At 38.2% G+C, this 12,350-nt stretch overlaps 1 protein-coding gene across 1 annotated transcript; it reads right to left on the minus strand.

The window, feature by feature from the left end:
- Positions 1-4,631: 4,631 nt before the first annotated feature.
- On the minus strand, positions 4,632-5,199 carry FAM229B (family with sequence similarity 229, member B). The gene is made up of 2 exons (XM_006839984.1): positions 5,075-5,199; positions 4,632-4,644 (listed from the first exon to the last, which is right to left on the minus strand). Exons 1-2 carry the CDS (start codon positions 5,197-5,199, stop codon positions 4,632-4,634), a joined length of 138 nt encoding a protein of 45 aa, XP_006840047.1.
- Between the last annotated feature and the right edge of the window lie 7,151 nt (positions 5,200-12,350).

A 12,350-nucleotide genomic window follows, 5' to 3' on the forward strand; every position in this document is an offset into this window, starting at 1 on the left:
TTCATTTCAGTTCTTGCCTTGGATCCAAAATGTCTTCAATGGACAACAATCAAAGGAGTGTTAAACGTATTTGTATTAAGAGATTGCTTACTTCCTGCTGGTGAAATATACTGTTCCTGTTTCTAATAAAATAGAAGGGATTCTAAATAAACACGGCACATGCTTTTTGAAGTGTGGCTAGAGTCTCAGATTCATTTTTTTTTTCCAGGAAGATAACTTTCAATCTATGCCAAAATATCCTTGCCCTAAGCTGCCTTTCATCTTGACAATATTTTCTAATTTACATAATAACTAAAATTGAAGATAGTTTTGTTTAGCACCTCCTTGCTTTCTTCTCTTTGGCCTATTAGTATAACAAGAATGTCTTAGATTTATAGCAGTTATTAAAGTAAAAGAAATTTCTAACTATTAGAAAGATGATAGTGTAATTTCATTTTCCCTAGATAAGTAACTACTTTTTTTTCCTTTCTTGTTTATTTTCTTTTAACAGTAAAATTTTCCAAAGGGTAGGTAGAGGTTCCTGTAGCATATTTATATTATTTTATGTTCTATAGAAATCTTTGAGGACAATACAACAAGGAATGGGGGACAAAGTCATAAAATTCAATTTAGAAGTATAGAAGTATTTTTATTAAAACATTCCCTCCCCCATATACCTATAATACTAGTCTTATTTCTAAAATTTTATAATTTTTAAGTATCTATTTTAATGAAGTCTAGAAAAAGTATAATAGGCTTGAATAGTTGGCAAACTATTAAAATACAGAAGCTGAAATAATTACACATAAAAAGATAATCAACATTGAAGACAGAATGAGAGAAAATGAGCCCTGATTTCATCAGGATTGTTATTGTTAAGTGCTGTCAAGTCAGTTCAGACCCATAGCGACCCTATATATATATATGGTTTCCTAGGATCAGCAGGTCAGCTTGAACCACCAACCTTGTGGCTCAAACTGACTTCCTAGTCCAGCGCATTAACCCGCAGCACCACACCAGGACTTCTCAGCAGGATTGAGAGTAACTAAAAGAAATCATTGTTGTTAAGTGCTGTTGAGTCAGTTTCAACTCATAGTGACCCTGTGCAGCGTTTCTGAGGAACAGCTGGTGGGTTTGAACCATTAACCTTGCAATTAGCAATCCAGTGCTTATCCATCCTACAGTACCACAACAGCACTCCAAAAGAAATAATTGGGTGGTGGGGAAGTGAGTTAATGGATAAAAATCTCCAAGGAATTATCAGAGGATAAATGAATCACTTCATTAAAAGGAAGAATTTATATATATCAAAAATATGCCCTAGCTGGGATAGCAGAACTCCCCTCCAGAGGAAAGGTCTACTTGTACCAGCCGCAGCCAGGGCCTTGGGAGCCTTTGACTCACAATAGACAGTCTTCTGAGATTTAGGATCTGGGGTAGCCCTTGATATTTTTCTGGAAATAAAGGCAACTGCCCAGACAGTCTTCCCCCAATAACATTCAACAGAGTCAGACATAAGGTAGACTTTACACAGAGGGAATCCACTTGCCCCTCTCCACCACTCAACTCAAATGGAGAAGGAGCCATACAGAATTATGGGGTGGTCACCATGAGTTGGAATCAACTCCATGGCACACAACAACAACCATGCACATTAAGGAGCCCAGGTGGACCTACTTAAGTGCTTGGTTGCTAATTGAAAGGTTGGTGTTTTGAACCCACCAAGCAGCACTGCAGCAGAAAGACTTGGCAATCTGCTTCCTTAGAGATTACAGTCAAGAAAACCCTAGGGGGCAATTCTACTTTGTCACACAGACTCATTATGAGTCAGAAGAGTCTCCAGGGATCCCAACAACAACTATGCACACATTGATAGACATGCATTAAAAGAAAGAAAATTCTGGTAAGATTATCTTGGCATATTCCATTCTACAGACCCAGGATGTTACGTTCACCGGCTTCTTGACCCAGTAAGAAGCACATCAGGCATTAGCCCAAAGAGTTGAAAGGGAATCATCTCAGAGACACTACAGTATGTTTGTTCTCTTGGCCTCGTTTTCATACATGTATGTGATGGTAACATAAGGTGTCAAGTATGGTCTTTCCCTGTTTCATTAAATTGGTGACTGCTGCTTATAGCTGGAAACATACAGCAATAGCTACAACACCAGACTCTAAAGTGTGGGTCTGATTCCTTCTCCCTTAGTACTGGCTAAGTCATTTCAACACAACCAGCACAGTAACACTCCAATGTTCACCAAAAATGTTCACACACACAGTATATGCAAGAGACTAGAAAGACACAAAAGGAAGCACTGTCCAGAATGCTAGCTCCACAGATTTTTGTCTGTGTTATTCAAAGTTGTAGTCAAAGAGCCTAGACCACATCTGGCATATCCTCAAAAAAAAAAAAAAAATTGAACAAATTTGGGCAAGCAGAGTTTCCATAAAGGTTATCCCCTGCCCTCACCTCTCTATCATGGAAGCTCCACTACTTTCTTTTCCCAAAATGGGAAAATGGGTCCCAGGACAATCAACTGTCATGTTCCTGGGATCCTGAGGAACTTTTAAATTTTATTTTTCCATTTGGGTTTTACTCAGCCCCAGGAACCTCTGACTTTTCTGAAGGGGTGAGAAAAACACTGGGAAAAACAGCCCATCAGGGAGGCAAGAGGAATTCCCCCTCGAGTCTCTGGCAACCTTTCAATCCTGAGAAGTAGGACAGAAGGTGGACTATCACAGAAAAAGCTACTCAGTTTATAAAAGTCACACTAGAGCGTGCCATTAACAGAGGGGGCAGGACGGGATGGGCAGAGGATTGGTGAGCTGGTGGAAGCCTGAGATCACTGGCTAACACATGGGTCAGAGACATGCATGGGTCAGAGACAAGCATGTGTCAGAGGAACACAGCCAGAAGACTTGGTGAAATCCCTCAAGGAACTCCCCAAAAGTTTAATGCTGGTGGCTGCTTAAGATGGAGTCTTGAAGCAGCCCAGCCACATCATAGTGAGCTTACCAGCAGGGACCTAAATCAGCATCCTCAAAAGAATGTGTGGTTTTCAAGTGATCCTGTCTAAAAAGTGCTGATCGCTTATCTATTCAATCTGGAGGAAGGTTATGAAAGCATGATGTCACAGGGTTGCCCTAAGACATGCTTATAATCTTCCCATAGCACTAGTTCTGCCGTATTTAAAGTTCTTATTTCATCTTCATTTTTTATAAGGATATTGTTCTCTTGTCTTCTTGACTGCTTGGTTTCTGATAAAAAAAAAAGTATGTTATCATTCTTAATTTCGTTCCTATGAATGAATGTGGGTTTTGGTTTCTGCTTTGTCGGTTTTTAGGATTTTTTTCTTTAGGTTTTGGACAATTTAACTGACATTTGTTTATTGTTTTTCTTCATATTTCTTCTCCTTGAGGTTGGTATAGCTGTCATTATTTCATGAGTTTGCAGTAACTGTTGGACTATTGTTTCTTCCAATGGTTTTCTGTATCCTTCTCTCCTCCGTCTCTTGGGATTGTTGTTAAGTCACCGTCAAGTCAGTTCCGTCCCATAGCAGTCCTATATAAGGTTTCCAAGAAGCAACTTGTGAGCTTGAACTGCTCACCTTACGGATCAAACTGACTTTGCAGTCCAGCACATTAACCCACAGCACCAGGACTCCTCTCCTAGGAATCCACTTAAGGTATATGTTAGATTGTGGGACACTGAAACACAAAATTTATGCTAAGATTTTTTTCCTCCAGTCTGCTTGTGTTCCATTTTGGATGATTTTAATAGCTATGTCTTCAAGCTCATTAATCTTTTTTTTTTTCTCTAATTAGCTAATTAGCTCTTAATCCTATGAATTATTTTTTTGCAGGGTTTTGTTTTTTTTTCATCTCTAGAAATTCAATCTGGATCTTCTTTATCCTTTCCCTTTCTCTCACCATGATCATGTGCTCATCTACTTATTGCACAGATGTGTTGTTAAGTGCCATCAAGTTGATTCTTAATCATAGCAACCCTGTGTAGGGTTTCAGAGACTATAAATCTTTTTGGGAGCAGAAAGCCTCATCTTTCTCCCAAGGAGGGACTGGTGGGCTAGAACCACAAATCTTGTGGTTCGCAGTCCAGTGCTTATCCTCCAGAGTCACCATACACACACCCCCTCTTGACATATATTTTCTAATACCTTGTCTGCTATTATTCCTGGGTTTGATTCTACTGACTGATGATTCTCTGGACTATAAATTTTAATTTTCTTTTTGCTTTGCATACCTGGTAATTTTTTATTTTATCATGTACATTGTGAATTTTATACTTTTGGTGCTTGATTTGGTTGTAGTTCTTTAAATTTTGAGGGAGTTTTTTGAATCCATTTGATTCTTTCAACTTTTGCTTTTGAGTTCATTGGGTATATATCAAAAAATTGAAAGTAGCGGCAGACTTAGCAAGTGTTATCAATGTATAAAGCAGCATTATTCACAATTGCCAAAAGGTGGAAACAACTCAAGTGTTCATCAATAGATGAATGGATAGAACATGGTACATACATACACTGGAATGTTGTTCAGCCATAGAGAAAAGGATGCTCTAATATATGCAATGGCATGGATGAACCTTAAAAATATTATGCTAATTTTTAAGAACAAGTTTTGTATGACTCCACTTACATAAAATATCTAAAATAGGCAAATACATAGAGAGAAAATAGATTAGAGGTTACCAGGGACTAGGAAAGAGGTATTAAGAATAGAAATTTTTACAGTTATGGTTTGGGTGACAGAAAAGTTTTGGAAATAAAGGTAATGGTGAACCTTGCACTACATTGTGAATGTAATTAATACCACTGAATTGTACACTTAAAATGGCTTAAATGTCCACTATTATGTTACATATTTTTTAACAAAAATTGATCTATCATCTGAAGACTAACAAGGGTACAAAATACAAACTCTGCTAAGAGAACTTGTTATCTTTTAATATTAATTTAGAACAGCAATATTTTAAATTCCTATCTTTTCTTTCCTTGTCAGTAATGAACATCAGGTAAGGATTGAATTGATGATAGTCATTGCACATTTTCTCAACTGTAGGATAACAGGGCTTCACCTGATAGGTGAAGTCTCTTTCCTGTTACACGTAGCACTAGAGCTCAGCCCAGGTTCCAGTACCACTGAAGAATCTCCTCCTTCCATTGGAAACCTCCTTGGCTGGGTCCCAAACCGAAAAGGCATAATTCATTGAAGACGTCGATTAGAAAACTAAAAGGTGTGAACGTTATCTTTAAACAGTTCTTGATAATTTTTAATTTACTATTTTGAATGTTACAGGCAAATGAAAACATTCTATAAAAGTGTGAAATTAGTATATTACACAACTGTTCCTTACATACAATTTTAAGTCTTGCAACAAATTCAAAACGGTGAAATACAGTTGGAGTTCCACATATGCTCACCATGAAATCTTCAGCTAATCCTTCCATCCCCAATGTTTATTCAATCCTCACCCTCAGCCCCACCTCTCTATGGCACTTATAGTGCTATAATTAGGAGAGGCATTGGGAGAGGTAGACTGACCTGAGTTCAAATCCAAATTCTGACCCTTCCTAACAATGTGATGATAGGCAAGGTACTTGAGGTTTCTTAAGGGTAAATTTGGTATAATAGTATTAACTTCCAGGTAAATGGTGAAGATTAAATACATGTACAGTGTGTAACACAGTAAGAGTTCAATAAGTGTTAACTCGTATAATTACTCAGCAGATTATTTACTTAGCATTAGTTAACACTAATATACACACATGGGTGTGTGAGGGTACGTCTGTGTGTGCACCTATGTATGAAGCTCTGGTGGTACAGTAGTTGAAGTACTCAAAGCCAGTCAAAAGGGCAGTAGATCAAATTTACAAACCATCCCTGGGAGAAAGATGTGATGGTCTGTTTTCATACAGATTATAGACTTCAAGACCCTGTGGAGCAGATCTACACACACACAGGGACTTCAAAAAGTTTGTGGAAAAATGGATCCAAAAGATAATGTTACTACACACTTTTTGAATTCCCCACATATACATCTCCTTGGACAGCCCCACCTTCCCACTGCTCACAGCTTTCCCTAGCTAGAATCAACTAATCCATTAAGTTTGAATTTACATTCACTTTCTCTGAGAAGCCTTCTATAACCCTATTACCTTAGTTCTCAGAGCACATTTTCTTTCTGCTTTGTAATTTTTCACTTTAATTCAGGGTTTCCCAATCTCAGTACTATTAACATTTGGACTGGTCATTCTTTTTATAGGCTGTCCTATGTATTTGGTGGTATGTTTAGCAGCATCTATGACCTCTGAACACTAGATGCCAGTAGCATACACACCCCAAGTTACAATAGTTTAAAAATGTCTCTAGACATTGCCAAAGGTCCCATGGGGAGCAAAAGCAAAATGCCCCTGGATGACACTTTCTCTAATTATATATAAAATGTTTGTCTAATATGCGTTCCTCCCTCTTATTGCATGTCTGTTTTTGTTGCCACATAATTTCTAATACTTAGACCAGTGTCTGGGACATAGTGGGTGCTTACTAACTGTAGCTTGAATAAGTTTACATGTTTTCAACTACTATCCCAAAAAAGGACAGAAAAAAAGTGTTTTATGCCTGTTTCTTATGCCTAATACAGCAATCTATGCCTAATAAGTAAATATTTATTGGTGGTTGTTATACTTAATGAAAATTTACAAAAACCATAGTGAAATATATGTCTGTCATGTAGGCAATAGGTTATAACTTAATCAAAGATACATAGACTTAATAGGCCAAGTCTGATTCCTGTAGAGATGAATAAATAAGCTGCTTCTACTGAACTTCCATAGAAGCTTGAATTGCCAATGGAATGATGATCAAATATTCCAGTGACACTCAGAAATTATATTCATTCACATCGTTTCCCACCTGCTAAGGAATCAAATCTCTCAATTCGTAGCCTCAGCAAAAGCTGAAATTTATCTAAAAATTAGGAATCAATTCAACAGCAACTGGGTTTTTTTGTTTTGTTCTGAGGTTGGTTCAAGGACATGGAATGAGGGATATCATTGCTGCTGTCCGATGGATCTTGGCTGAAAGCAGAGAATACCAGAAAGATGTTTACCTGTGCTTTATTGACTATGCAAAGGCTTTCGATTGTGTGGATCATGACAAGCTATGGACAACATTGAGAAGTATGAGTGTTCCGGAACACTTAATTGTGCTCATGAGGAATCTGTACCTGGACCAAGAGGCAGTTGTTCAAACAGAACATGAGAACACTGAATGGTTTAAAATTAAGAAAAGTGTATGACAGGGTTGTATTCTTTCACCATACTTATTCAACCTGTATGCTGAGCAAATAATCCAAGAAGCTGGGTTATATGAAGAAAAACGTGGCATCAGGATTGGAGGAAGACTCATTAACAACCTACAATATGCAGATGATACAACTTTGCTTGTTGAACGTGAAAAGGACTTAAAATACTTACTGATGAAGATCAAAGGACACAGCCTTTGGTACGGATTGTTTCTCAATGTAAAGAAGACAAAAATCCTCACCACTGGATCAATAAACAACATTGTTATCAACAGAGAAAAGATTGAAGTTGTCAAGGACTTCATTCTTCTTGGATCAACTATCAACATTCATGGAAGCAGCAGTCAAGAAATCAAATGACACATTTCAGTAGGTAAATCTGCTGCACAAGACCTTTTAAAGTGTTGAAGAGCAAAGATGTCAACTTGAAGACTAAGGTGCGCCTGACCCAAGCCATGGTATTTTTAATAACCTCACATGCATGTGAAAGCTGGACAGTGAATAAGGAAGACCATAGAAGAATTGATGCTTTCAAGTTATGGTGTTGGAGGAGAATATTGAAAGTGTCATGGGCTGCCAAAAGAACCAACAGATCTGTGTTGGAAGAAGTGTAGCCGAAGTGCTCCTTGGAGACCAGGATGGCCAAACTTCGTCTCTTATACTTGGACATATTGTCAGGAGGGGTCAGTCACTGGAGAAGGATATCATGTTTGGTAAGGTGGAGGGTCAGAGAAAAGAAGGAAGACCCCCAGCGAGATGGATTGGCAAAGTGGCAGCATCGATGGGCTCAAGAGTGGCAACGATTGTGAGACTGGCCCAAGACTGGGCAGTGTTTCGTTCTGTTGTGCATAGGGTCGCTATGAGTCAGTACCAACTCAATGTTACCAACTCAGTACCAACTCAACCTAACAACAACAACAAGGGTTTTATTCTTGTTGCCACTAGCTTCTTGAATGTGTCCTCCTACAATATTCTACTATTCTAATCTATAAATAATTTTTATCTCGCATGGACCTAAAGAGCGTTAGTTGCACAATGGTTAAACGCTAAGCTGCTAACCTAAAAGTTGGGAGTTCAAAACTCACCCAGCAGCTCTTCAAAAGAAAGACCTGGTAAATTTCTCCCATAAAGATTATAGTCTAGAAACCCTGTGGGGAAGTTCTACTCTGTCACATTGAGTTACTATGAGTCAAAAACTCAACTTGGTAGCACCTAACAGCACAAAACACAATAGATGTACAGTCTAATCAATTTTAACAAAATAACACTTGCTAATCTTCTCACTTTACTTCCCACTTCCTCATTCTCATTATCTTCTAGACTTTCCATCAACTAACACCCCCAATTGATCCAATCTATCTTCTTCCTCACATTATTTATGTGCCCTCAAAAATCACCTCTACAAATTTCTCTATAGCTCTTCTTACCTGGGATAGTTCTTCATACTATCTCTACTGCTTGAACTACTTCTTTTCTGTTTCCTCAAAAGACCTTAAATTTCCCATATGGTAGAAATAAACCAATTGAAAAAGGGTGAATTATAAAATATATTGGATCCTGAGCTTCTCTCTGCTCATCTTTTCATGTCTCTGTTTGCCCTTCCTTTCTGAACTGGTAGTTAGCTTCTATGTTAAAAGCTAAAGAAGCTCTGGTGGTACTGTCATATAAGCATTGGACTACTAATCACAAGATTGGCAGTTCAAATCCACCAACACTCCACAGGAGAAAGATGAAGCTGTCTGGTCCCATAAATAGTTACAGTGTCAGAAACTCTATACAGGGTCCTGTTGAGTAGGAATCTATTCAATAGCATTGGGTATAGTAACAACTGTCCTCACTGAATGCCTGTGTAACTCAATAATAAATTTAAACCTGAAGCCATGACTTTAATCTTTAGTTAACCATTTTTGTTCCATGTGTATAGATGATTACTAAACTAATGCCATTGCTGTTGTTACGTGTCATTGAGTCAGTTCCAACTGATAGCCACCCTGCATAGTGTTTCCAAGGAGTGACTGATGGGTTTGAACCACTGATCTTGTGGCCCAGTACTTATCCTACAGCACCACCCCAGGTAATACTAGTTAGCCTTTGTTAGGCGTAATAAAAATCTGTATTACATTTTATGTTAAATTCACACTCTTCAGTTTTCATATGATTTACATTATATAAAATTGGCATTTTGCTAAGAATTATATTGATATTACAAAATGTCTTACCACTACCTTCTTTTCCCTTACTAGAGTGTTATCTATGACTATGCTGAACACAGTTTTAACATAAAGAAACCATTTAATGGATGGTACAGGGTCACTATGGGTCAGAACTGACTCAAAGGCACTTAACAACAACAACAACATCGTAGTCAGACAAACTGAGATAATTGCTGGTCATAGTTAGTAATGGTACCATTACATATCTTATGGTATAATTATTTGAATGAAAACACTGACTTGCCAATACCTAACACAATAGGTTTTCTTTCCTAAATGCCCTATCTTTATCTCAATATCAAAGTGTAGTTACCAGACGTCTTGTTTTCTCTATCGGCAACAGCTTATTTTCAGCAGAAAAAGAATTTGTAAAATAAGAATCAAAAAATAAAATCCATAGATTCAAAATATTCCATTCCAATTTTAATATGCAAAATATGCTAAAGTCCTCCAGGTAGCAAGGCAGACTATTTGATATCTGGTGCTGTGGGATAATGTGCTGGACCACATGTTAGGTTTGAACTGCAAGGTTAGTAGTTCAAACTCACCAGCTGCTCATTGGAAACCCTATACAGGATTACTATGCATGGGCACCAACTCGACAGCACTTAACAACAACAAGTTTGTTGTTTTCACTTACTGCTAAACACAGTTCAGAAATCAGAGCTTCCAAAACCTTTAAAATCCTCACAGACATTCTCAGTATGGTTCCAATAGAATTCAAGGACAGAACAAGGAGTTTTTGATCTTTAAAAATCACAAACTTTTTTCTTTAATGGAATTATTTCTCTGCAGTAGCTCAAAACTTAATGCCTTATTATTAGCCTGGTATGGCACTGTGGGTTAATGCGCTGGACTGCAAAGTCAGTTTGAACCACAAGATTGGCAGTTCAAACTCAACAGTTGCTTCTCAGGAACTCTATACAGGGTCATTATGGGTCGGAACCAATTCAATGCACTTAACAACAACAACAACAACAACAACAACAACGCTAAATCTGATCAAAGTCTTGACTTACTTAAATATATTACTGGACAGCAAATGAAAGACCTTCTTAGTTAAGGGAACATGTTTGTTGTTGTTGTTGTTAAGTGCTATCGAGTTAGTTCCAACCCACAGTTACCCTGTATAGGGTTGCCAAGGCTGTAAATCTTTACAGGAGCAGAAGGCCTCATCTTTCTCCTGTGGAACGGCTGGTAGTTTTGAACTGCTGACCTGAAGATTAGCAGCCTGACTCCTAACCACTATGTTAGCAGAGCTCTGCAAAGGCCAGAATGCCACATGTACTAGTATCATAACTCAATGAAACAATTCATCACTGCTTACAAACTGGACCAACCTTTGCAAATTTTGGATGCCCCAGCATCAACCGCTAACTTCATGCTCATCAATAAGCAGTTAAGATTAAATTTTGTAATTGTAAAAATGTATTGTTAATCACAAGAGACATAAGTACTAAGGTGAGAAACATCTAAATGGAAATGTGAGGAAACCTTAGCACCATAAACAATCCATTGCAACTCCAAGCTTATGTGCTATCAGAGAAATACAATAAATATTATTTATCTTTGTGGTAGAATAAGGTGTTCTAGTCAGTCAAAGATCACAGTTCATCTTGTTATACATTACTAGTACATAAAATTTTACCGATTTTTTTTAGATAGAGACGAGCTTCTTAAAGTTTTTAGTTCCTCAATTTTTTGTGGAAACTATTGCTGTAACGGAGCACTTTGAGTTGTTCATTGAAATCTGGTAGAAATTGACAAAAAAAAAAAAAAGTTTAGTTTTTTTACGGCTTGACAATTTTAAGCATTTGGTAATTTTCAGGAATGACTGACTCTTAAATCTTCTCTCCTCTTCCATCTAAACACTATCAAATGCTTAATTTTAATTCCATCTCGGCCACATTCTTGTCTACTGATAGTTATTGCACTAATAAGCACCACAGTATTATAAACCACTATTTCGGAGTACTTCTTTGGTGTCTTCAATTAGATTTGTAGCTGGATCTGTGTCCTAATTTCTTTTTCGTCAGCAAATGAATTTACTGTACGCTGAGCACACAGCTTTCAACAAATACTAGCTGGGGGTCTTAGCTTTGTCCATTTTTGTCTAGCCACCGTTTTGGTTGTGTCCTGACATGTCTATTTGTCTGGGGTTTCTTTGCTCTCCTAAGCACAGCTTGTTTTCTATTTAAACAGAGGGCTCACTTGAAGGAGATGTTAACGTAGTGTCTCACAGAATTAGAATAAATGGAATTTGACCTACCGCCCAGAGTGTTGATATAAATAAAGACTAAGTAACGTAGTGGTTACGAATCGGGCTTCGAACCTTAAGGTCAGCAGTTTGAAACTACCAGACGCTCCATGGGAGAAAGATGAGGCTTTCTGCTCCCGTAAAGATTTACAGCCTCGGAAACCCTATACAGGGTCCCTATGGGTCGAAACCGACTCGACAGGACTTAACAACAACAACAACCCTCTGATAGTTTATGGAGAGTTTTAAAGATGCATATTGTAAACTCCCACTGCCTTCAGATGCCCCGCCAGTTAACCTGGCTTCCCAAGCCGCCAAAGCTCAAAGGTGTTGTTGACAAGGCAACTAAGATCTGCTGTCATGGTGTCCAGTTGCTATGGTAACGGTGAGACGCAAGAACACTCGCACGGCCTTCCGGAGTAAATAAAGTCTTAGTTTGAGCCTAGAAAGGCACTTGACGACGGTAGTGACTTGCGGCAGCGGCGTGATTTACGGCTTCCCGACCCCTCGGAGAACACCGTTGGTGGGCGGAGGGATATGCGAATGCTGGCGCGGTCCCCTCGGCAGCCCAGGCACA

This window comes from Chrysochloris asiatica, unplaced genomic scaffold (assembly GCF_000296735.1).
Source record: "Chrysochloris asiatica unplaced genomic scaffold, ChrAsi1.0 scaffold00027, whole genome shotgun sequence".
Lineage (NCBI taxonomy): Eukaryota > Metazoa > Chordata > Mammalia > Afrosoricida > Chrysochloridae > Chrysochloris > Chrysochloris asiatica.

Bases quoted from the DNA above. Each gene is read 5' to 3' on its own strand.
- FAM229B (XM_006839984.1), bottom strand. From the start codon at position 5,199: ATGCCTTTTCGGTTTGGGACCCAGCCAAGGAGGTTTCCAATGGAAGGA.